This window comes from Gymnodraco acuticeps, unplaced genomic scaffold, assembly GCF_902827175.1.
Source record: "Gymnodraco acuticeps unplaced genomic scaffold, fGymAcu1.1, whole genome shotgun sequence".
In the NCBI taxonomy this organism is placed as follows: domain Eukaryota; kingdom Metazoa; phylum Chordata; class Actinopteri; order Perciformes; family Bathydraconidae; genus Gymnodraco; species Gymnodraco acuticeps.
In genome coordinates, this window is record NW_022992191.1 from 737597 (window position 1) to 761611 (window position 24015).

At 38.9% G+C, this 24015-nt stretch overlaps 4 protein-coding genes across 6 annotated transcripts; 3 read left to right on the plus strand and 1 right to left on the minus strand.

The window, feature by feature from the left end:
* Positions 1–1121: 1121 nt before the first annotated feature.
* On the plus strand, positions 1122–4250 carry fis1 (fission, mitochondrial 1). The gene is made up of 5 exons (XM_034205197.1): positions 1122–1256; positions 2266–2398; positions 3053–3129; positions 3314–3419; positions 3519–4250. Exons 1-5 carry the CDS (start codon positions 1212–1214, stop codon positions 3617–3619), a joined length of 462 nt encoding a protein of 153 aa, XP_034061088.1. The 5' UTR covers positions 1122–1211; the 3' UTR covers positions 3620–4250.
* Positions 4251–8747: 4497 nt separating this feature from the next.
* Positions 8748–11082, plus strand: cldn15a (claudin 15a). Its single transcript, XM_034205282.1, has 5 exons — positions 8748–8964; positions 9287–9451; positions 9708–9789; positions 9871–9978; positions 10873–11082. Exons 1-5 carry the CDS (start codon positions 8748–8750, stop codon positions 10967–10969), a joined length of 669 nt encoding a protein of 222 aa, XP_034061173.1. The 3' UTR covers positions 10970–11082.
* Positions 11083–12186: 1104 nt separating this feature from the next.
* Positions 12187–20984, plus strand: dnajc3b (DnaJ (Hsp40) homolog, subfamily C, member 3b). Its single transcript, XM_034205239.1, has 12 exons — positions 12187–12617; positions 13734–13844; positions 14018–14142; positions 14262–14336; positions 14454–14597; positions 15162–15343; positions 15449–15568; positions 16631–16736; positions 16869–16989; positions 18609–18747; positions 18858–19006; positions 19615–20984. The coding sequence occupies exons 1-12, from the start codon at positions 12548–12550 to the stop codon at positions 19758–19760; spliced, it is 1488 nt and encodes a 495-aa protein (XP_034061130.1). The 5' UTR covers positions 12187–12547; the 3' UTR covers positions 19761–20984.
* Positions 20985–21278: 294 nt separating this feature from the next.
* Positions 21279–23053, minus strand: naa38 (N-alpha-acetyltransferase 38, NatC auxiliary subunit). Of its 3 annotated transcripts, none has more exons than XM_034205240.1 (3): positions 22916–23053; positions 22298–22472; positions 21279–21834 (listed from the first exon to the last, which is right to left on the minus strand). In XM_034205240.1, exons 1-3 carry the CDS (start codon positions 22952–22954, stop codon positions 21710–21712), a joined length of 339 nt encoding a protein of 112 aa, XP_034061131.1. In that variant the 5' UTR covers positions 22955–23053; the 3' UTR covers positions 21279–21709. The 3 variants fall into 3 exon arrangements, with proteins under 3 accessions (XP_034061131.1, XP_034061132.1, XP_034061133.1); XM_034205241.1 differs by having other exon boundaries at positions 22298–22469; positions 22916–23015; XM_034205242.1 differs by having other exon boundaries at positions 22298–22466; positions 22916–23012.
* Between the last annotated feature and the right edge of the window lie 962 nt (positions 23054–24015).

Below are 24015 nucleotides of genomic sequence, written 5' to 3' on the forward strand. Positions count from 1 at the left end.
TGTGTGTGTGTGTGTGTGTGTGCATGCGTGCGTGCAGAGAGTGCAGCGGTACCGCCAAACCCCCGACCCGTCTTGTAACACGGAGCCCGTTTCCTACACCATCAGGGCCGGTTCTAACCAATTTGCTGCCCTAGGCGAGATTTTAGCTGGCAGAAAATCGTTCAGTAGAAAAGATAAAAGTATCCAAGGAATACACAATAGAATATTTAAAAAATAAATGAAAAATCTCTACAAAAGACCAATACACTACAAAAACAGAAACCTATTGGCATAGGTAATATACATCAAAAAGGCTTCAAATGTATTCAGTATTGTATGAACATGTTTTAATTGGGGCGTGGATGTCACATCCTCGAAGGGGGTCCGGGGGTATGCCCCCCCGGGAAGAAATGTTTGAAAATGTAAAGTAAAATGCTTCAATCTGGTGCACTTTATGCACACATTACTAGACTAGATCTAGGGGGTACAACTCTAAACAACCATATGAAAAAGATCGGTTTACATTTTAATAACCAAATATGTGAACATAACCAATAACCTACCATAACCAAAAACAAATAAATGTAACTTATTTTATTTGTGTTGTTCATTTATATCTTATTTTACCTATAGTTAACATTTATTTATGCATATTTTTTTAACTCTCAAGTTTTAAACGATATTTTTGGTTTACTGTCCTGTAGTATACATTGAAATGATTTCAAACCTGTCTATCCTAATAATTATAAAGGAGTGCCTTGGAAATATTTGTTTACAGAAATTGCATTTATCTCTCTTGCTCGCTCCCATGCCCACTTTGGCTATGAGCTGCGGACGCCTGATAAGCCAACACCCCCCACTTTCATCACTTACAGCGCCCATCGTACAGGGCAAATTAAAAGTGTAACCGGGGGGAAAAGGGTGTTACATTTACTTAATTATGAATGTTGTTACATCAAATCTGAATAATAAGTAGTTTTACTTTTGGTACTTTAAATTGATGCTAATACTTTTGTACTTTTACTTAGTAACATTTCGAATGCAGGACATTTATTTGTAATAGTGTATTCCTACTCTCTGGTTCTTCTACTTTTACTTAACAACAAAATTAGTACTTCTCCCACTTCTGGATTATTATGGTTTTATTACTTTAAGAAGATGTCTCTAGAAAGTGAGCTCTAACAGCTGTGTGACGTGGTAAAGTGGGAGGAGTCTAAACTGTTTCCGGAAACATGGAGGCTGTAGTGAGCGATGTGGTGGCTCCCGAAGATCTTTTAGTAAGTTGTAAACTCTTTAAACATCATTACATATAATTATGAAAGCATGAAGGAAATTCATGATGTCCTCACAATACATGGTCACTCGTTTAAAGCTGAAACTTGGCTTGTAAATCCACGTTTCGAGAGATACGTTGTCGCGTCACCAGCTAGCTAATGCTAACAGTTATGTTTGACATTTAAAACAAGTCACAGTGACATCGTTATTTCCGCTCATATACTTTATGACTCATTCTGGTAACGGTAAGATAATGACATGTGCTTTATTTTTAAACGTAAAGCGCACAGCTATTCTTCTTGTGAAATATTAAATAATGAGAACATCCTTTGTCAAAACAAACACAATACATGACACGTGATGTTAGCTAAGCAATGTGTTTATGTTCACTGCCTTTCTGCACAGATGATTCAATTAAATACAGTTGTGATGTAACTAAGTACATTTACTCAAGTACTATACTTGGATGTACTTTACTTGAGTTTGTTCACATTATCCTGCTTTATACTTTTACATTACTACATTTTGTAGTAATCTTTTTACTATAATACATTCATTTAAAAATATTTATTTACTACCTACTTTGCCTTTTTAGATTATAAATACACAATTTAAATCAAATAATACATTATTATATACTGTTATAGTCAAAAGCTACCCAGTAGTAATTAAAATAAACCCCATTTATACCAAGTGTAACATTGAAGTGATGATGGGATTATTGCATTACAAAATATATAATTCAATCATTAAAAAATATATGGTGCTTAAATGTGCCTTAAATCGAGCTTTTACTTTTGGTACTTCAAGTATATTTTGGTGCCAATACTTGTGTACTTTTACTTAAGAGCAATTTTGAATGCAGGACTTTTACTTGTAACAGAGTGTGTTTCCATTGTAGTATTGCTACTTTTACTTGAGTTAGTAATCTGAGTGCTTCTTCCACTACTGATTAAATATGCAACAAATTCTAATCTGGCGTCGCTTCATTTCTGCTTTGTTTAATGATAGAAGTTCGAGAAGAAGTATAACAGTGAGCTGGTGAAGGGAGCCGTCTCCAGAGAAACTAAGTTTGAGTATGCTTGGTGTCTGATCCGGAGCAAATACACAGACGACATCAAGAAGGGAATTGTGCTCTTGGAAGGTGCGTAAAATATACAGAGACTAATAGTGGATGTGTAATGCTGATGTTGACATGTGAATTTAAATAAACTGAATTTATTGGACATGGATCCTTTGAATGTCTGGTCATTATGTCAAGTTATTAATACTATACATATATTGTTTATTCACTTCTGAGTGTTACCGGCTTATATAGCAGAACTCCTCCATCGCTACACCCCAGCCAGAGCTTGCTGACCAGCTGCTGCTGGTAGTGCCCAAGACCAAGCTAAAAACCCGAGGGCACCGAGCCTTCGCAGCAGCTGGCCCTAGGCTCTGGAACACTCTGCCCCTCCACGTGAGGTCGGCCCAGACCCTAGGGGTTTTTAAATCAACACTAAAAACTCACCTCTTCTCCCTGGCCTTCAAGTCAGAGCGGAGCACGACTCCTGACATTTCCCTGCGTTTGATTTTTATATTTGCTGTTGTAATTTATTGTCTTCTGTTTGCGATTGTAGTAATGTGTTATTTATTATTTGCATGTGCAATATGTGCTATATAAATAAAACCTGATTTGATTTGATTACTGAGAACATATCATACAGAGAAAATGACCGGTTTATTCGCATAATGAGGATTTGTGGTAACATATTGGCGTCCATGTTTTCCTAATTTCATCTGAATGTTTTTGTCTTAGAACTTGTTCAGAAAGCATCAAAGGACGATTCTCGGGACTTCCTGTTCTACCTTGCAGTGGCCAAATACAGACTCAAAGTAAGTGTCAATACTAGAGTCACAACAATGGTAACATTATTACATTTGGAGGTTTATGTTATCGATAGCATTTCTTTCCATTCCATTTTATTTAAAAAAAATTAAGATTGTAGCATGCTTACAATATTTATCGCAGCCCTCCCATTTGATCACATCATTTAAAATGTTCACGCTTTTCTTCCAGGAATATGAGAAAGCTCTGAAGTACATCCGAACTCTCCTAAAGAACGAACCGGGGAACAAGCAGGCTCAGGATCTGGAGAAACTCATCGAGAAAGCTTTAAAGAAAGGTACAAACCAATCTCATTCCTATCATATTACCAACATTGATTTCACCCGGTTATTTGAGTCTCAAGCCACAATGCTGACATTCACATGTTGTCATCTAGACGGCTTGGTTGGCATGGCGATCGTCGGGGGGATCAGTCTGGGTGTTGCTGGTCTGGCGGGCCTCATCGGTTTGGCCGTGGCCAAAGGTGCCAAATCCTAACATGGACATGGGACGACGTTTCATCTTTGTGCTGGACTGACAAATTGACCATTACCTGCATAAAAAGTTTAGTACTGGAGCTTGACGGATGTAACATTTTGGTTTGAATAATGCCAGTGAATAACCATATTGTAACAGGGTTGAGATTCACCATACATATGCCATTACTTGTCTGTCTAATCACACCATAGCATGGCACTTTCTTAATATTGTGTAAATATATTGATGAATGATTATAGTAAAGGTGCAGCTACATTTTCTGTAAATTCTAATTTAGTTTGCACCAAGTTCACATTTACATTAAGTAAATAATATCTTCCTAAAAGTGCAGTTGTGGCTTTGTAACTGTCTGTATTTGACTCCAAGAATTGTAAAGAAAGTGTTTTTGGTGAAGTGGGAGGTGTAGATTGTTATACCAAGCAGTGACAGTGCCATAATGCTGGTAGCAGATAAGCCCAGCTGCTGCTGAGGAGGCGAGGAGAGAGGGGTTGATTTTCAGTTGTTCTGAATGCTACTTTGAATTAAGGGACGCAACACACTCATTGAAGATGGATACCCTTTGCCATGTACCTGGTCTGCATATGAATAATTGTTTTTCCATCTTGTTTAATAAAATGCTTTTGAACTGAGATTTGGGTCCTCTGGAAATTATTGTCGAGGCTTTCAGAGCGCAAAAACAAATGCTAATCGCGTCAGAAACAATCAAAGTGACATACATGACTTTGCTGTCTAGCATCAATTCATGAACAATTTGGTCAAAATAGATGCCACTTAAATGTCTAAGTGTTTCAGAACAAAATAATGTGGGAGCGTTGGCTCAATAACAAAGCATCATACTATACAAAGTCAAATATCTGTCAAATATGTCACAATGTCTTTTGAATGTGTAATGCAGTAAAGAGTACAAGGGACATGTGGTAGCTTGATAAGATGCTTCTCTTTTTACAACTCTTTTAGTCTTTGTATTACTATCATTTATCTTGTATGTCGGTGATATGATTATTTACCATTTCAGGAGCTGAACATGACATTATACAAGATGCAATGACATTACAACATTGTATCATCTGCATAAACATACGATGAGCAAGCCCCCCCCCCCCCCCCCTATGACATCACTATGTAACACTTACGCTTCTATTGGCTAGCCCTCCAACACATTGTGCATGATAGGCTAAGGAGCGGGACATCTCTAAGTGGTTGACCAATCACAACAGAGCTGACCAGTTAACCAATCAGAGCAGCTGGGCTCTGGTTTCAGACAGAGGGTGAAAAGAGGTGCTGCAGCACAGGCAGTATGAGAAAAGTAAAGAGCTTTTTGAACATTAAAGCATGGAGACATGTAGAGACACTACATACAGGTATGAGCGTAAAGGGGCCCCTTTAACTGTTACGAAACACTAGGAAACTTTTTTTTTCCATTTATGGGATCGATGTATTAGTCATTTTCAGAAGAATGTATTAATGAAGAAACACAAGTCCAATCCTTTTTTATTACTGTTATTTATTGTCTACTCAATTCACAATGAGGTTTTGGTGGACACTGTAAGAAAAAGCACAACGATCCTTATCTAAGTGTTTGAGTCTTTACGGCTAAAATAGGACGTACATGTTCAAGAAAACGTGCCGGCCTTGTTCACTCGCTGCTGATCATCTTCACATTTTGACCCCCGTGTAGATTTGAGTATCTGGCGCCGTTTTACGACGGGAAGGCGTACGGAGGTTATCAGTTGTGTGGGGTGTTATCAGCCTCGTGGGATGTTACTCATTAACCCACCCCACAGGACCGAAACTCACCAGGGACAGATCAGTGAAAACAATAATCTTCTTTGGTGTGAAAGAGGTGGGTAAACAAAACGAGGAAAGGGTGGGTAAATGTCCCCAAATATGAATCTAATATCCAAATAGATCAGGAGAGAACCAAAGCTGTAATCATCCCAGGTCTCATCCCTTGTGCTGTTTTAACACAGTTTAACGTCAATGATTCATTTAAAGCCAGTGTAATTCACATCAGCTTCAGTGAGTTTGAGTTATGAGGGCCAATGTTCATCACAAGGCTGAGAGGTATAATGTGTAATCACCATAAAGAAGGGGAATACGTCTGGAACACGGTGTCTTCTTTCAACTGCACCCTGTACTGTTTGGATGTCATCACACAGAACACACAGTACTGTATAATCCAGGAACACAGCGCTTTATTGTCTGTCGCTTTATATTACTGCAGGCAGTGACGGACATACAGGCCGACAGTCATTTTCATCATTTTATGTGAAGTTAAAGTTTAATGTGTTCAAGGCTTTTTATTATTTCCTTCTTTCTTTTTATTGAGCTGATCGTATACTTGGATAGTTTGAAGAGCAGTCCATTGACGACAGAACTAACCATGTATAGGGATAGTATAAAACTTGAAACAAATATTATGTGCTCTTGATGTTTGATAGACAATAGGAATGTTACCACATTTTAGTATAAACAAGATGGTGGTTTAATCAGATTTATTACATGGTTTAGTTGAGCACGTGACACGTTGTTAATCCAGAACAGACCGCTGTCAATGATTTATTGACCGTTGTTAAGGACGCTTACATCTGCAGAAAGAAGTTCGGTCGATTTAACTGTATACAGTTTGGCCGAAAAGCAACAACAACAACAAAAAATCTTCGCGTCGAGCTCCTGACCGGACTGTCGGATGTTCTTTCCCCCATAATGACTGCGTCGCTGCACATTATCCCTTACTTGATTGACAGTTACTTGCTGTTATAAATTGCCCAGCAACCGTCATCATTCAAATCTTGCTGCATTATGATTGGTGAAAGGAGTATAATGCATTACATTGTTTTTAAATAGACTCCACCCACTTCTGACCAGAAATCTCTCGTTTGACACAACCAGAAATGTAAAATGGCTTAAGAAATGTGTTCATGTTGGACACCATGCTAATAGTAATACGTCTATTTATGAACATGTGTTTTTAAAGCACATTTTAACTTGTATTACTTTTTATTTCCAACAAAATGACCTTTATGTAACAATACCCTAATATGCATGTGGATTTATTTATCAATAATATACTAATGTTCTTAAATGCTTTCCCACTAAAAACTGCTGACACACTGTCCATAGTGCACATTTCAGGATTTAAAGCCTTTTACTAGAGTTATAGGGTTATATATTAATTAGCAAATGCTTCTATCTCTTGACTTTTATTGAAAATGTTCTTATATTGTTGTTCATATTCCTTTTTTTTTTATTAAACCAGCCCCCACGGACATTTTGTAATTACTTCTATATTTCTCTGCCTTCTTCCTCGATGCTGTGTGACAAGTTAATCCTGGATAGCACAAACAAAAAGGAGAGGCTTCTGTCTAGGTATCCTTTAAAAAACGAAATCATTTGTTATTACAGACAAAGCCGTAAAGCGAGCTTTGCAAACAGCTCGGCAGTTAAATGAAATGTTTATGGTGGGCGAGGATCCAGTTGTTTCTTTGGAGGAGCTCAGGTGGAGGTGAGGTAGATGAGGAAGACCAATGAGTTTAGATTTAGACTTACCTTCGTTCAGATGAAAACTCTGAAGTGAGATATCCATCCTGTAGGAATTAAAATATATAAATAGGTTTGAATAGACCTTCACAGTGTCCATGATGTCAGTCAATTAATTCCTGCACAGATTAATTTATAAAATGGAAATTAAAAATCTAAACGAAAATTGGTTTGTCAATATAAAAAAGAGCCAAAAATAGGATTTCTATTCAGTCAGCTCTATGAAAAATCTCTTGCTAATAACAAAATAAGACATTTAGCAGCTTCCTTTTCACTAGCCTGGTTTCAGCATGTAAAAATATAGACTTTGATTTAACATTAACTTCACAAACGTTCCTTTTCCACGGCTTCAACTCCCACTTCCTTCCAGAAACCTGCTGGTGGTCTATTTCTCATCAACTGAATTACTTAGCGTTATTTCTTGACCTTTATACACAATCGTTTTCCTGTTCACAAATCTCACCATCTCTAGACACATCAGGGCTGAAATGCAGGCTACGATATATCTTAATATTATCACTCTGGATTTGGCAGCGCTGACCCAGCAGTTATCAGGAGGACAATTAATGAAGACACACAAATCACAGAAACTGGGTAACTTTGAGATGTAATCCGAGCTTCGGGCCTCAAACTTAACCGCTTTCATGTTGATACGTTTCCAAAATCTTGGGCGTGGCGCTAAGTCATGGTGACCTTGTGTCTTATGGCCTTGAGATTTAAAACCAAAACAATAAAACTGAAGTTGCAATCGCCTGGGTGGAATGTTATAGTACACCTACTTAATTACGGTACACACATTTAAAGTACTTTTAAGGTATTTCCATGTTATGCTACTTTATACGAAGTCTACTCTACTACATATCAGATGTATTTGTTTGTTCTCGCAGATTCAGATGATTGAAAACATACATATATCAGTTTATAAATTATTATCTTTTATTATAGGTTATACTAACCATCATTAGGCTGTACTGTAGAGTAATTAAAGTGAGCTCTACCTTCACCAGATGCAACATTAAAATACCATTAAAACAAATTGTAATCTTATACTTACTCTACTTTTGGTTATTTTACTACATTTTGAAGCTTATATTTTTGTAATTTAAGCAAGATTTTCCATACATGAGTTCTACTTTAAGTATACTTTTACACTGTAGTAGTGCTACTTCCACAAGTGCAATTGTCTTTGTTTAAAAAGTCCTGTTATTAATGTTGTTTTAAACATGCTAATGATGTGAGGTTGACCATCAACGAAAAATAAACGTGGAAAATGGCTAATAAACATGAACCGTGCCGCGCCATCAAGTGCGACTGATGACCATTGGACCCTGAGAGTGAGGCGATAAACACCTGCTCAGTTTCAGGGGTGTAAAATACATGAGAGAGAGAGAGAGCGTGTGAAGGGAGGGGGGAGGAGAGAAAACGAGTCAGATAAATCATTATACATATCTGTGGAGCTGGACACATCTCCCAGTGGCACCATTGACACACTCTCACACACACTCATTGACTTTCAATCACACCAAAATCGTTTTGTATCACCACATTGGATATACTTTTTGTGTGACTTCTGGACCAAAGAGGGGTCATGGATCCAATTGTGGAAGTAGTGGCGTTGATTTTGGGGTTCATTGGTTGGGTGATGGTTGGGATCACGCTGCCCAACCGGTACTGGAGGACCTCCACCGTGGACGGGAACGTCATCACCACCTCCACCATCTACGAGAACCTGTGGATGTCATGTGCCAGCGATTCAACCGGGGTCCACAACTGCAGGGAGTTCCCCTCGCTGCTCGCTTTGAATGGTATGTTGACCCAACACAAAACTTTTTAAAAAAAACACTATTTAGGATCTTAACGCACAAAACATCCATTATAGATAATTGAAAGTAAAGAAACAAGAAGTTAACAGTGGTTTTATGACATGATGATTTGTCAGGGGGGAAAAAACTGTTAAAGTTCAATTTCAAGGTTTTACGAGTTCTTGAACACCTTGGACTTTTGCTCTGTTGAAGATATAACGTTCCTTTTTTCTGGCCATAACTTAATGATCCCTTTCAAGGCAGATGACAATTAAAATGGTGTGAATTTAATGGGTTTTTTTGTTGTCTTATTTCTGCTCTTCAGGTTACATCCAAGCGTCCCGTGCGTTGATGATCACATCCATAGTGTGTGGCACCTTTGGACTGTTGCTAGCCCTGATAGGAGTGCAGTGCTCCAAGGCTGGGGGGGAAAACTATGTTCTCAAAGGGAGGCTTGCTGGCACCGCTGGAGTCCTTTTCATATTTCAAGGTAACAAAGATAAGCAAAATGCATAAACATTTTTTATTTTAGGGCAGGTGAAATTAAGTTAATGTTATTTGACTTCCTAATACCTTGTAGAAATTGGAATTTCTCCATAATGCTAATAAATCATGTTTTATTGCTTTTCAAAATCAATAGTCCTAGATTGTTCCTCCTTTCTTGACTGACTTTGAACTTCTGTATCTGGAAGCTTCCCAGGTTCCTTCTCAATGATTAAAGAATATTTACTTTTTTTTTTCAAAAGGTCTGTGCACGTTGATCGCAGTGTCCTGGTATGCCTTCAACATCACACAGGAGTTCTTTAACCCTCTGCACGCCGGGACAAAGTAAGGTGGAGGTGGGGGTGATGTTGGTTGATGATGAAAGGTCTCATATGAAGCTGACTGACACTCTGTTGTGTGTCGCAGGTATGAAATAGGAGAAGGACTCTACATGGGATGGTGCTCCGCCGTGCTCGCCATCGCCGGAGGAGCCTGTCTCACTTGCTCCTGCCAAATGGGCACAGAGGAAAAATAGTGAGTTCATTTACTTCATATTATTATAATTGCCATACTTTTCTTATTATTATTTATTGGTGGATTTACTGTAAATTAATTACTTGTAACAATGTACGCAAAATCATATTTGGAAATATATAATATAAGAAAAAAAACATTCTTACCTAAAATGACTAGATTTGATCAAATACAATACAACAATAAAATAAAAATAAACTTAAATATAGTTATAAATAAATGTACAATTACAGTTTAGACAAAAAATTATAATTGCAGTCCTTTTTTATTTATTAGTATCTTGGCACAAAAGTTATTTTGACATTTTACAGATGTTTTATATTGTATGTAAAAATAATGATGTGTGATGCATGTTTTGAGGACCTAAAGAACCTCTTAAATATATATTTGTTAAATTCATGGCCCTCTGGCGACTTGCTGTGGCAACACTTTATGAATTCACCTTAGGAACAACATCTCCTATGGAAGTCATGAAGGAGCTCTTATTGGACATTATCACCTGGTGTGTTGTTAGAGCCCGCCCATCTTTGTTTCTCACAAATGGACAGTGTTATATGGGCTCTATTTTAATGACCATATATTTTTGTTGTGCAAGATGAATGAGGCTATACAAATATGCAATAACAAAATAGTTGGGTAAAGCGGAAGTGGACTAGGCACAATACACAAATTGGAAGGGGGGACAAATGGGCTGGAAACGACACAAGGACGGCACGAATTTCAACATAGTCTTCTATTAATTTTATATTGGAATATATCGTTTTCCCTGATGACATTTTGACATGTCACACAAAGTACACATGTTAATGGTCAAATTAATGATGGCTGAATACCATTTAGCTGCTTCGGTTTCACAGACGTTTTTTCATCGTCATGTTTGTTCTTGTTTCGCAGCCCGTTGCCCTATCAAAGCAAGGGAACGGTATACTCTGGACCAGCACCAACCAGGAGTGTGGCTGCTAGTACTTACGGACGAAATGCTTACGTTTGAGCAGGATATGGACACTGAACTGTATATAATCACAATTTAAAGAGTGTATTCTGTAAAAATGACTGCGTTGAAATGATTGCATTTGAGTTGTAAAAAGGCTAAACTTCCTATCACTGAACAATTGTTTCTATTTATGTTTTCCTGATGATGTAAACTCATATACTTTTACATATAGTCACTTGTTTTCAGAGCAATTTAATCAATTGACAATCTGCAAACACATTTCTAGAAATGTGTTAAGGGGAAGGTCAAAACTGTTATAATACAGATATGTGTGTTGTTTTGTACAGTTTTATAGATAGTAGGCCTACCTGTGAAAGAGGGTCGTGGAAAAGTGATCTTTATTTTGTTTTTTTTACGATAGTGCACAATAATAATGTTCTATTCCAAACATTTCTGTTTCACTTTGTGTTCCTGTAGTCAATAAAGTTTTGATTGCATCTGTTTTCCTTTCCTTTTTTCAAAAAGAATAGCAAAGTTATTTTGATGTGACACAATTAAATAAAGATATTTAAAAAGATGGTTATCAGATCAGATTTTTGGAAATGTAAGTTTACATTATACTATTTAGGTTATTTACAGCTGTCTAAAATGTTATATTTCCATTAAATTACAAGTAATTACAAACGTAGGACAAAATATGATGCTGTGTTGTGTTTCATAATTAAAATATGTTGTGTCACAAATATATGAGACATGTTACGACATTCTAAAATAATATGTAATGAGATTTGTAGTGACCGAGGATATTTATTGAAGTACTGTAACATATTTGAATACAACTTTCAGGTACTTATCTAAAGTATTCCAATGTACTTTTGCTACCTTAAACGTCTTCTTCATTGAAGAAAATGGTAAATATTGAACTTTTTACATGTAGTAACAGAATTAAAGAGAGAAACACAGGTAGTACACATGAGAATATACAAAGGGATAATAAGAATACAAATACACATTAAGTAACAGTATTGATAGAAATAACAAAAATAACATGAGATCCACTTTCTAGTAGCCGAAGTTAACTTTCGATTTCCTCACTTATTGATCCTAAACAGACACTTGGTTACAGCCATGGTTACAGCACAAGCCGCCTTTATGACCCATGCAGGAGCAACGTTGAAATAGTCTGTCCAATCAGAGCGGCCCACGTTTCCACACGAACCCGGATCTCGGTGCGTGGACCAATCAGAGAAATGTAGGGCAGAAAGGGAGGGGACGACGAATTCAGAGGCAGAAAGCTATCGTGTATAAACTGTACAGGCCGCTGTCAGCTGTTCTGCATCCTCATGTTACCTGGAGGTGTTTTAAGTCCCACTAAAGTCAGTTTACTCCTTGACATTATGGGGAATCTTAATTTTTAAGGGGGAACCTTTCAGCTGCGTGCTTCCTTCCTACCCGGACTACTGTCACACCGGGACCGTAAATACACCGTCGTAGCTGGTTCCAGAGGGGGACATGATGGAGATTTAACACATAATCTAACAGGTTTCAATGAAGCAAAGGGGTGTTTTCACTCGACGTGAAAGCAGAGGTGCGAGTTCCGCAGGTTCCGGTGTGAGGCTGTGATTGTATCCGGGGATGGAGTCGTGTCGGCGGACCCTGTGCTCCCTCTCTCTGCTGTGTGTCCTCCTGGACATCCAGCTGGACGGTAAAACTCACTTTATACTACCTAACATGTCTTTAAAATTATTCGGAAACACGAGTGTATAAACACGTTTCTGTACGTTTCAAGCTTCTATGTAGCCGCTAAAGTGTCCAAAACTGTCACTGTTCGCTAGCCTACTGTAGGTTACAGTATGCAATATACTGTATGCACACATAACAGTCACTTCTGAATTATGAGCATTATTTAGGTTATAAAAGCCAAAAGTTACACGTTTACAAGGTGTTAAAGAGTATGTTAGGCGTTACCAGGAACTACAGGCTCTGTTTGGGTTCCTATTTTCCTATAACACACCTTCATAACTCCCTCTTATAATTATTTAAACATTTTTTACAAGATTGCTTTCATAGGAATTGTGAACTGAGTTCCTTTTACCTTTTTTAAAGTCCCTTCATTAAACCTAATAAAATATAAAGGCATTCTCTAAACAATTTAATTTAATTTAAATATCCCTTAAATGAATTTGTTGTCTTTTTTATTTATCATCTTAGTTTTGAAAAGGTGGTATGTAAATAAATACATACGTTATTATTATTTTAATATTATCTTCATTAAGAAAGTGTATGGATGTTTATAGTTGTATACCTGTTACTCACTTAGGTTGTCATTGGAACAGACATTATAAAATGTCAATATGAAACAAAAGCTGAACGAGTATGTATGGATTGTTCTTGTCAAATAAGATTTATTTTGGAAAACAAAAACAAGAAACTGACAGGAACGTCTGTTTGGGCTAGTATAGCAAGTTACAAATACATCATAATTCTAGTTACAAACTCACATTGAACCCAAAATCATATAAAAATCCAATATTGACATAAAGCAGTGTGCCTTTACCGAGAGAGAGAGGATTCCGGTTTGGCAGGTTGGACACTTGAAACAAAATAGGCTTTGAATACACATCTGATGAATGTAATCGTAGTGTAATCAGATGGGTTCTTTCAGAATACCTTTATTTGTCCCACAGTGGGGGAATTTACATGTGTTTAATATGTCTGACTGTTTGTGTATCTTAAAAAAAAGATGAATCGTGACCTGCTGTTATAATGTTGTCGCCGTGTCTTTTCAGTGATATATTTCAAGCTCCATCTTGTGTTACAGGTGTCTTAGGGGCGACCCATGTCGAGATCGAGCACCACTTGGAGATGGGCCGCAAACTTTTGGCTGCTGGTCAGCTGGCCGAAGCCTTATCCCACTACCACTCAGCTGTGGGTAAGGTTACACACACACACACACACACACACACACACACACACACACACACACACACACAGAGACATTTCCAGTCTCTGCTCCAAAAATGCCCGTCCTCTTCCCCTTTTCAGTAAACACAAGAGAGGCTTGTTTGTCGCTTTGAGAAATTAACAGTTCTTTAAATTGAACAGAGGGAGACTCTAAGAACTACCTGACCTACTACAAGAGAGCAGCTGTGTTCCTAGCGATGGGAAAATCCAAATCTGCTCTGCCGGACCTCACCAAGGCCATCCTGCTCAAACCTGACTTCCTGGCTGTAAGTTCTCCACCCCAAAACACTCACATACAAGATTCTGTATTGTATTTGATCATATTCATTTTGTTTTCTCCTCTCATCATCTTGTCTCTCGATCTCTTATTTTCTTGTGTTCCCAGGCCAGGTTACAGAGAGGGAATATCCTGTTGAAGCAGGGCAACACACAGGAGGCCAGGGAGGACTTTGAAGCAGTGGTGAGTTCAAGTCCTAAACTGCTTCTACACTTTTTACTGTTGAACCTGAAACCACATTTTACCAGACAGATTTTTGTGATTAGGAGAGGAATTTACCCTGTTTTTTTTTTTTTTTAGCTACAGCGCTCCCCAGACCACGAAGAAGCTCGGGACCAGCTGATGAAAGCGAACGAGCTGGAGGAGCTACAGGAGGAGGCCCACGCTACGTACCACCAAGGGGACTACAGTGCCAGCATCACCGTGCTGGAGAGGGTCATTGAGGTGCGTGTCAGCTCTGCCTCCTGATGTAGACACATGTAGAAAATAGGCATTTGCATGCATTTTTCTTCTGTTGTTATCTGACATTCCTGTGTATTATTGGGCTGTGTACCATTATTTACCAAATATCTGTCAAAAAGATGACTATGATGCTGGATAACAGCGTTAGGTCTCAGATTTAAAGAAGTCATTTGAATGTTTTTGGGAAATACGCTTGTGTGCTTTGTTGCTGAGTGTTACTTAAGAAGATAGACTGAATCATGATGTCTGTCAATATGAAGCTACATCCAGCGGCAAGACAGTTAGCTGAGACAAATGTAAAAAAAATGGATATTTGGCTATATAAATATACTTTGATTGATTGAATTAGCCTAGCTTAGTTTAGCTATCATTTACATAAAATACAACCCAACTCTAACTCATTTTATTTTCAGGAACAGTATGGATAAAAAACAATTCCCCCAACATATGATCTTGGACAAAGTGTGATCATTGGTTCCTTTCCTGTCGAGCTCAAGTAGCTCCCATGTGTGTATTCAATCTTCTAAATATGCCATCTTCCTTCAGATCTCTCCCTGGGACCCGGACTCTCGGGAGCTTCGTGCAGAGTGCTACATCCGGATGGGCGATCCTCAGAAAGCCATCCAGGACCTGACCCCGACCACGAAGCTACGCAACGACAACCGCGGCGCCTACCTGAAGCTCAGCATGCTGCACTACAGCCTGGGGGATCACCACGAGTCACTCAAGTGAGCTTAAACAAATTCACTCATGCAAAACTGAAGCTTATTTCCATCTCAGGAGCATCAGTTTCACTCGCTGAATGATCGTTTCGCTCGTCTGTTTCCGTGCAGTCTCATCCGGGAGTGTCTGAGGCTGGACCAGGATGACAAAGAGTGCTTCACCCACTACAAGCAGGTGAAGAAGCTCAGCAAGCAGCTGGACTCAGCAGAAGAGCTCATCGAACAGTTCAGGTCAGTACTTTACTGTCAGAGAGGTGCCGTTTCCCTCCGGAAACACGATCCTCTAAGATTCATTTACAAGATGTCTGCAAAATAAGTGTCGGCCTGAAACGGATAATGTCATCCACTTGAAATTCTAAGGATAAAAGTTATCCGATTCAGGTGCAGCCTCCAAAACATAGCACTTACACTAATTGTTTAATTTATTTTAGGGGAACGGTGTTCACATTTATCACTGTAAATGAGCCAGCGTTAGCCAAAAAGTACATTTTTGAACTTTCTCCCCTTTAAACGGCTGTTCAAATAATCCAATCCAATCCACTTTATTCCTATAGCACAAAACAACAGAGTTGGACAAAGTGCTGTACATCAACAACTATAGAAAAAACATAGCATAAATACATGAAAAACAGACAGGACATGAAGCAAATGTAAAACACGAGACAATGAAACCAGACCAGAAGCCACAGACTGAGAAACTCTCCTACATGACGTAAAAACAATACAAAACACTAGTAAGATAAAAACCCAAATTTAAAAGCACAAGTGGGGTTTCACCTAAAAAGTCTAACCTGGAGGGGCAATTTGTTCCTTAACTTTGGAGCTGCAAAGGCTCTGTCTCCTCGCTGCTTCAAATAAGTCATTACACTTCCAATAAAACACAACATATACAATAACCCAGGAGAAAACAACATGAACAGCTAAACGGGTAAAAACCCATGAAGAGGTTTAAGGCAGCACCATGCAAAGTAGGAGATTTCAATCACGGCATTTTATTCAAAACAGTTTTAAGCAGACAATGGGTACAAGAATTTGAAACATGACGATACAAAACCAGATTAGGTTTCAGAAAACTGGTAAAACCAGACCGACAAAAAAAAACTTTAAAGGAGGGAGAATTCCATGACTAGGTATGATGGCAGATTTGAGTTTAAATACAAAGGAATGCTAAGAGCTGTTATGATGTGTGTTTAAAGGGAGGATGTTTCAAAAACCTCTGAGGTAAATAACACTTGCAACATGACTAACTAATTAAATACACTTATACTGAATGATCTCTCTACTCTCAATTAGGTTTCAGGAAGCCATTAGTAAGTACGAAACAGCGATGAAGACGGAGCCCAAAATCCCGCTCTACACAAACCTGGCCAAAGAGAGGATCTGCTTCTGCCTCGTAAAGGTGAGAAAGAGAGATATTATCTGTATTAAAAAGAAGAAGGGACATTCGTGTGATTTTCTTTTTTGTGGCATTATATTTTCCAATCCCAATGCTCACTGCCAGCTGTGTTTTCCTCTGTTTTGCCAATTCTAGCTCAATTCAGCTCTGGATGCCATAGACGTTTGTTCAGAGGCTCACCAGAGAGACCCTCGCAACGCCAACGTCCTCCGAGACCGAGCAGAGGCGTACATCCTCAACCAGGAGTACGAGAAAGGTAATGGGGGGGGAAAGGTCTTGCCTATACACAGAGTTGAAAGAAATATCTGTAGTTTGTCTATTCTAACCGGTTCTCCATGGTTTAGGATAATAAGAATACTGTAAAGGCAAAACACACATTCAGGAGATTAATGGATGAATAGTATTTTAAGGTTATTTAAACTGCTACTCCCATCTTTACTTAACCCTTCTCTTGCGTTAGGTCATACCCCCCTTCCCATGCTATTTTCTGTCAAAATTGACCGGTGTGTTTTGCACAGTGATATCTCTGGAACTTGATGGTTGACATCTCATTTGAACAGTCCAAGCAAGTAGAATCAAGGGATGACAGACAGAATGACACCAGGGGTGAATTTCATATTATTTTTGGCAGTAAGTTCAAAGATAGTGCTTATTTTACATTACTGTATATTATAAAAATGCTTGCCATGTAGGCTGTGTTTACTGGAGATGGAAATGATTTAGTTAGTGTTGTAGCTGAGATTCTTCCCGTTCCAATGATGTATGGGATGTATTGATTTGATACAAGTAAGCCAGTGTTTCATGTCATGGTCCGACCCACCGGTGGGCCCATCAAGTTCAGCATTCACTGTGATGAATATAAAATAAGACACTGATACTGTTTTCCTCAATGAACATTTATTGAAAGAGAAATATACCATAACAGAACATGTGTGTGTGTTTACGCACATAGTTGGCAATGCAAAATTGTGGAATGTCACCTCAGGCTCCTCTCCCTCAGGCTCAGGCTCCTCTCCCTCAGGCTCAGGCTCCTCTCCCTCAGGCTCAGGCTCCTCGCTCCTCTCCCTCAGGCTCAGGCTCCTCGCTCCTCTCCCTCAGGCTCAGGCTCCTCGCTCCTCTCCCTCAGGCTCAGGCTCCTCGCTCCTCTCCCTCAGGCTCAGGCTCCTCTCCCTCAGGCTCAGGCTCCTCTCCCTCAGGCTCGTGTGTGTGTGTGGTGTGTGTGTGTGTGTGTGTGTGTGTGTGTGTGTGTGTGTGTGTGTGTGTGTGTGTGTGTGTGTGTGTGTGTGTGTGTGTGTGTGTGTGTGTGTGTGTGTGTGTGTTGTGTGTGTGTGTGTGTGTGTGTGTGTGTTGTGTGGTGTGTGTGTGTGTGTGTGTGTGTGTGTGTGTGTGTGTGTGTGTGTGTGTGTGTGTGTGTGTGTGTGTGTGTGTGTGTGTGTGTGTGTGTGTGTGTGTGTGTGTGTGTGTGTGTGTGTGTGTGTGTGTGTGTGTGTGTGTGTGTGTGTGTGTGGTGTGTGTGTGTGTGTTGTTGTGTGTGTGTTTTGTGTGTGTGTGTGTGTGTAAAAAAACCCATTCATTTTCTATGGCAGTCAAATCTGACCGAAAACGTCAAAGGGTGTTTCACTGTTGAATTAAATTCACTCCAAATGCCAATGCAAGTGGTGATCATCATGTATATGGTCCAGAGGCCTTAGTGTGGAGGATAACATAAAGGTATTGAGCAATTGGATGAAAACACAATATTTATGATCAAAATAAAAGTAATTCGGTCACTTTTGACCCGAAACGCAAGAGAAGGGTTAATAAAGAGAAAACAAATCTGGACTGATAACAGAAGGTTTCCTATTGTAACGTCTTTTTATTACGGTTTGGTTTCAGCTGTGGAAGACTACATCGAAGCCAAAGAGTTTGACAGCGAAGGCGAACGCATTGATCTGAAAGAAGGGCTGGAGCGAGCTCAGAAACTTCTCAAAGTCTCTAAAAAGAGGGACTACTACAAGATCCTCGGTGTGGGAAGGTAACCAGCCAGCTTTATTACAAACATCTTTACTTCCTTAATCCTTCAATTATATCTGACTTTACCAATATTGCTCCAAATAACTCTTATGTATGCTGCTTTCTCTCCAGGAGTGCAAACAAGCAGGAGGTCATCAAGGCGTACAGGAAGCTGGCGCAGCAGTGGCACCCCGACAACTTCCAGTCCGAGACGGATAAGAAAGAAGCGGAGAAGAGGTTTATCGACATTGCATCAGCTAAAGAAGTCCTCATTGACCCAGGTCAGGAGCTGTCACATGTTTGGCATTAGCAGACAGATGTTCAGAGAGGGGTCTGGTATCTCTGGAAAACAACAGCTAGCTCTCGGAAAGAAACATGACACTGCAGAAAAAATATTTAGCATAGTTTATGGCAGCCCTGTAACTATAATGTCACAATTACACACTACTGGTTGCACATTTTAAAAGTATAGTTACACATTTGTGGATATGTGCAATTCATTTTTGCTGATATTAAGACAAGAAGATTGATACCTCTCTTGCTGTCCTTGTTAAATATGAAAACTACGGCATGCTGCTAATTAGCTTAGCATTAAGGTGGAAACAGCTAGCATGGCTTCGTCTGAAATAACAAAAACTACTTAACAGCATTTATAGCTGACTCAAAATGTATCTTATTAGTTTCGGAGTGTAAAAACAGCAAGTTGTGGATTTTTGGGGGTTTATGTGACTGACCATTTGTTGCTAAGCTAACTGGCAATAGCTTCACATTGAGCAGGTTTAGGATAAACCAGTAGTCTGAACACCATTATCAAGCAACAAAAACTCTGTCATGTTAAGCAATCATTTATCTTCAACTGTCTTACATTTTTTCATGCATCCTTTTCCAGAAATGAGGCAGAAGTTTGACGCGGGTGAGGACCCCCTGGACCCAGAGAGCCAGCAGGGTGGGGGGGGAGGAGGACACGGCTGGCCTCATCACTTCAACCCCTTTGACTCTGGAGGCAGCTTCCACTTCAAGTTCCAACACAACTAGAGCGGAGGACTTCACGGACACTTCGAAGTCCCCCACATTTTGGGAGGAACCACGGCGGAATAACGGAGAAGTCTTCCTCAGAACTTCAAGTTTTCTTGAAATTTTTAACGCAGCGGATTCTTGAGTCGTACAGTGAAAAAAAATAAACTGACTTCTTCCCACCAACACTAAGGATCTAGCTTAATGTCGCGGTGGGTGAAGGAAAGGAGATCCTCGTGAATGGAAGTATGGTTTAGCAGATGTTTGGGTTGTCTGCTCTTGTTACTCATTTCTTACTTTGTGCCATTGTTTTATGGACGGCCTCTTTTTCTTAATGCAGTAGCTGCTCGGACATCTCATAGGAAGTTGATTTCTGCTCGCAGTATTCTCTCACCGTGTCAAATATTCTCTAGAGAAGCAAGATCTTTTGTACATCAGGAGGATTTTGTTCAGCTTCTACGTTAATGGTGAGTAGGAGGGACTTCAACACTATCAAAGGAAACATGTGGAAGCTTTGGAGATTAATTTAATGCCAGAACGTGACTGTTTTTTTAGTTCATTTGTTCTTACCAGCTATCTAATTGGAAGAATGTGTAAATTCTGTACTTGGTTGGAAATACTGAATTCTAAAACCCGCATATTCACTTGTTCAAATGGGGAAATACTCAATATTCTGGATAAAAATGCAGCAACTAGGACAAGAGTTGTAGTATTTTGCTCGTTCCTTTATCACTCATTTCCAAGCACCTCTTTTGCACTTTTTGTTTGAAAACCACTCCTCCTCCACTCCTGATACGTCACTGCAGGACTTTTCTTTGAAGCCTTTAATAGACTCCTTACAATGTCCGAGAGCCTCATTTACAAAAAGATAATACAGAAAAATGCACATTGTAAATGTTATCATAACCAGTACGTTTAGATAATTTGTCTAACAGCATGCACTGCGACACGATTTGCAAACTTAACCATTAAGTTACAGATAAAATCAAGAGTGCTTCAACCCATATACTAAGGTTACTTTCTTTTATTGTTATTTTGACAATAACAGCTTGAAGATACAGCGACTGTAACGGCTCTCATGTCTCCTGCTCGTCTGTGTGAACTGAATGCATTTAAAACGACTAAGTGGGAAGTTTTTTGTTTCTGGGATTTATTTTTAGGGGTTTTGCGGTAAGTGGCATAAATTTGACTCTTGCCAAACTGAATCAGCTGACATGCTCAAGCTATTAAAATATTGAAACAATCCAAGTTTGTCCTGATGTCATGATGTATTGTAATGACAGCTACAGAACAGCGCCCCCTGCTGCTACTAGTGTTTTGTTCGGGATGTAGGATGGATGTTCGTCCTCAGATATTTGACCTAAAGTCCTACAGTTGGCTGCATAATGTTTATATTACATTTCAAATCCTAATTCCCTGCATTTTGTAATAACCACTGAAATATTTCAATGCAGCATTATTATTTAGTGTTAAAACATGCCTTCCTTTTACATCATATTTACTGACGCCTTCGGGTAAAAAAGTTATCCAGATTCATAGTTTTTTTTTACTCCAAGCATTCTTATTTTATTATTGCACTTACATAACCACAATTCTTATTACTTCATGTATTTCTAACTCCAACCCCTTTTAAAAAAATGTAGCGACCAACATACTTTCTATGTGGAAAACAATTGAACACAAAGTCTCAAATACAGCCATGTATTTTAAAACATCACAAAAAAACTGTACACAAGATTTCCACACACACCCAAGTAGCTGCTGTTTGCCAACACCTACTCTCACTCACACACACACAGGATTTTTACAGCCATTGCTGCGAACATAGCAGAAACGGCTAAATCCAGAGTATGGACACAGGAGTTCTGCATCAGTAAAGGTGAAGGGATAAAATCCTCATACAAAAGAAGTCCATTCTCCTTTTTCTGGCTCTCAGAGAGACAGTCACATCCAAACAGGAAAGCGTTTCATCAATGGCTCGCTCCAAATCCTGGTACATCTTCCAAACTGTCTGCCTCCACCTCGATGGAGACCACATGGTGACCGGGGATCATGGCCAGGCCCAGGACCCGGGGCTCACCTTGGGAGAACGTGTCTGAAGACAACGAAATAAGGAAATCAAGTAAACATCAACCAGTTTGCATCAAAACGAAACATGTCGAGTAAACTTTAGTTAGAAAATCCACAATATCGTATTTTAAAGATCTGTTTTGTGAATCGAGCTTAATTTCAGATTTCAATTTCAAAAGGATTGTGGGAGGAAAAAAAGTACCACACAAATATTGCCATTAAACTTTCTTTATTTGGACATCTATAATGAAGTAATTTTAAAATGTCCCTTAGATTATACATTTTGGCATTTTTTATTTCATGTTTCTCTTCGCGAAGATCTTTGTTTTGATAAGTGCTCCATAAAAAAAAGTGTATTACATTGTGCTCATTAAAGGGCACTTCATGCTGCTTGATCAACATGAATCAGGTTGAGGATGACACCCCGATGTCAGTGTTTCCTGCAGAACGGATTGGGTTTGTTAATGTGTTGATCAGTGTTCACCTACCTGAGGATTTGAGGAACTCCTGAGCAGATCCGAGGATCACGTTGCAGTCTCGGTCCGTGCAGAGGAAGAGCCCGACCAGAGTCCGGCCGTCCGTCATCCGGATCTTCATGTTCTTGTTCAGGAGCCCCTCTAGTTTCTGCCGGGCCTGGTACGAAGGGGACACCTGATACTGCTCCTGGGTGAGAGTGGAAAGGTTAGAGACTTAACTAACACTGGATCTAATGGTGGAATAATCTGCGTATTCTTGTATTAGTTAGCTGTTAAACAAACATGTTTTATTGTTATGTCAACTTGTAAAAATCTAATGTGGTGTTTACAGTTAATCGTTTACTAGTAAATGCACTCAGGGAACTGCATAACGGCTTTGGCATTTTAGATAGATATTATATGCTAAATGTAGTGTTATGTATCTAAATATAATCTGCTATAGGCTAATGTTACATCGTTTTAACAGCTGACAGCTAGTTTATTCGTTAGCTACCGGCTAACTTTAGCTGCAGCTGAAGTCTTGATTATCATTCAATGTGTTTAAAAAAAATAGTTTTCTCTTCGACACGTCAAACAGCGTGAACAATCATGTCAAATACTAAATGAAAAACAGAAATAAAAAACACATACATGAGTCGAAGGACCGTTTTCCTCAATCATTGTTGCCATAATCTCTTCTTCTTTGTTTACGGAGTGATTTCTCTGACGGACCAGCCAAACCGGAAGCTGAATATCCGGTGTTTTCTTCTTAAAGGGGACATCACCATCAAACAAGTGATGGAGTAAAACATTATAAAACATTCCAGTTTAGCAGTCAAATGTAAAATTAAGTGAGCCATTACATCCGTAGTTTATTAAAGTTGGAAGAAGAGGCAACAAACAACGAAAAGGAGCTCTAAATGTAAGAATTCATTGCTAAAGTTGATACATTTCCACACCTGATCGTTAGCTATAATTAGACCAATTTGTCTCCTTTTGAACTAATGTTTGGAAGTGACGCCAAGTCTGCTGTAATTACTGGGAGATCATAGTATTTTGAAGCAAGACTGTTGGCTATTTGGTCACATTTGAGCCAAATATATGTCATGTAGTAGGTATTTGTCTGTGACTGAAAGTGTGTCTGTTTCTATTCAACTTTAAACTGCTGGTTTAAAAATGCCTTTTTGTATTACTTGTTTTATTCAAGTCAGCTAGTTAATTAAGTAACTACAAACCTAATTTTAAAGCTTGAAGCTTGGATTACAACACACACAATGGGTGTGAAGTACAATGATAATGGTCTAGAATTAAGCAAGTCAAATTACATTGAGAACACACATCTGGTTTGATTTGAAAGACATACCTTTCAATGATAAAACCATTCAAATAAAACAATATGTTATGGTCTGTAAAATGTGGAGCTGTTATTTTTGTTTGTGTGACTAAACATAATGATTTCAAATATAACTGTTTCTGGATGAAGAGCAAATCCAAATAAATCCTGTGTTTCTCCTGAGGACATTTGTATGCAGATACAAGTCATTATCGTATACACAAATTATTATCAATAGGACAAAATAATCAATCAATGAATATGTGTTAGCTTAACTCCTGATTCACCCATGTATTTATGACACATTGTTTCCCTATACAGGCTCTGACCAACAGGGATCCATTGACTCACTGTGTGAAAAGCTACATGACACACAGTAATCATCCAACATCAAATCTTTAGCTCATGACCCATTGAC

What these genes read in the sequence shown, in the direction of transcription:
- fis1 (XM_034205197.1), top strand. Translation starts at nt 1,212, where the DNA reads ATGGAGGCTGTAGTGAGCGATGTGGTGGCTCCCGAAGATCTTTTA. An exon ending in TGGCTCCCGAAGATCTTTTA is followed by an intron (nt 1,257 to 2,265) that starts GTAAGTTGTAAA and finishes GTTTAATGATAG; the next exon opens with AAGTTCGAGAAGAAGTATAA. An exon ending in GGGAATTGTGCTCTTGGAAG is followed by an intron (nt 2,399 to 3,052) that starts GTGCGTAAAATA and finishes TTTTTGTCTTAG; the next exon opens with AACTTGTTCAGAAAGCATCA.
- naa38 (XM_034205240.1), bottom strand. Translation starts at nt 22,954, where the DNA reads ATGGCAACAATGATTGAGGAAAACGGTCCTTCGACTCAT. An exon ending in AAAACGGTCCTTCGACTCAT is followed by an intron (nt 22,473 to 22,915) that starts GTATGTGTTTTT and finishes ACTCTCACCCAG; the next exon opens with GAGCAGTATCAGGTGTCCCC. An exon ending in GGAGTTCCTCAAATCCTCAG is followed by an intron (nt 21,835 to 22,297) that starts GTAGGTGAACAC and finishes CGTTGTCTTCAG; the next exon opens with ACACGTTCTCCCAAGGTGAG.
- dnajc3b (XM_034205239.1), top strand. Translation starts at nt 12,548, where the DNA reads ATGGAGTCGTGTCGGCGGACCCTGTGCTCCCTCTCTCTGCTGTGTGTC. An exon ending in CCACTACCACTCAGCTGTGG is followed by an intron (nt 13,845 to 14,017) that starts GTAAGGTTACAC and finishes TAAATTGAACAG; the next exon opens with AGGGAGACTCTAAGAACTAC. An exon ending in GGGAGGACTTTGAAGCAGTG is followed by an intron (nt 14,337 to 14,453) that starts GTGAGTTCAAGT and finishes TTTTTTTTTTAG; the next exon opens with CTACAGCGCTCCCCAGACCA.
- cldn15a (XM_034205282.1), top strand. Translation starts at nt 8,748, where the DNA reads ATGGATCCAATTGTGGAAGTAGTGGCGTTGATTTTGGGGTTCATTGGT. An exon ending in CTCGCTGCTCGCTTTGAATG is followed by an intron (nt 8,965 to 9,286) that starts GTATGTTGACCC and finishes TCTGCTCTTCAG; the next exon opens with GTTACATCCAAGCGTCCCGT. An exon ending in ATGGGCACAGAGGAAAAATA is followed by an intron (nt 9,979 to 10,872) that starts GTGAGTTCATTT and finishes CTTGTTTCGCAG; the next exon opens with CCCGTTGCCCTATCAAAGCA.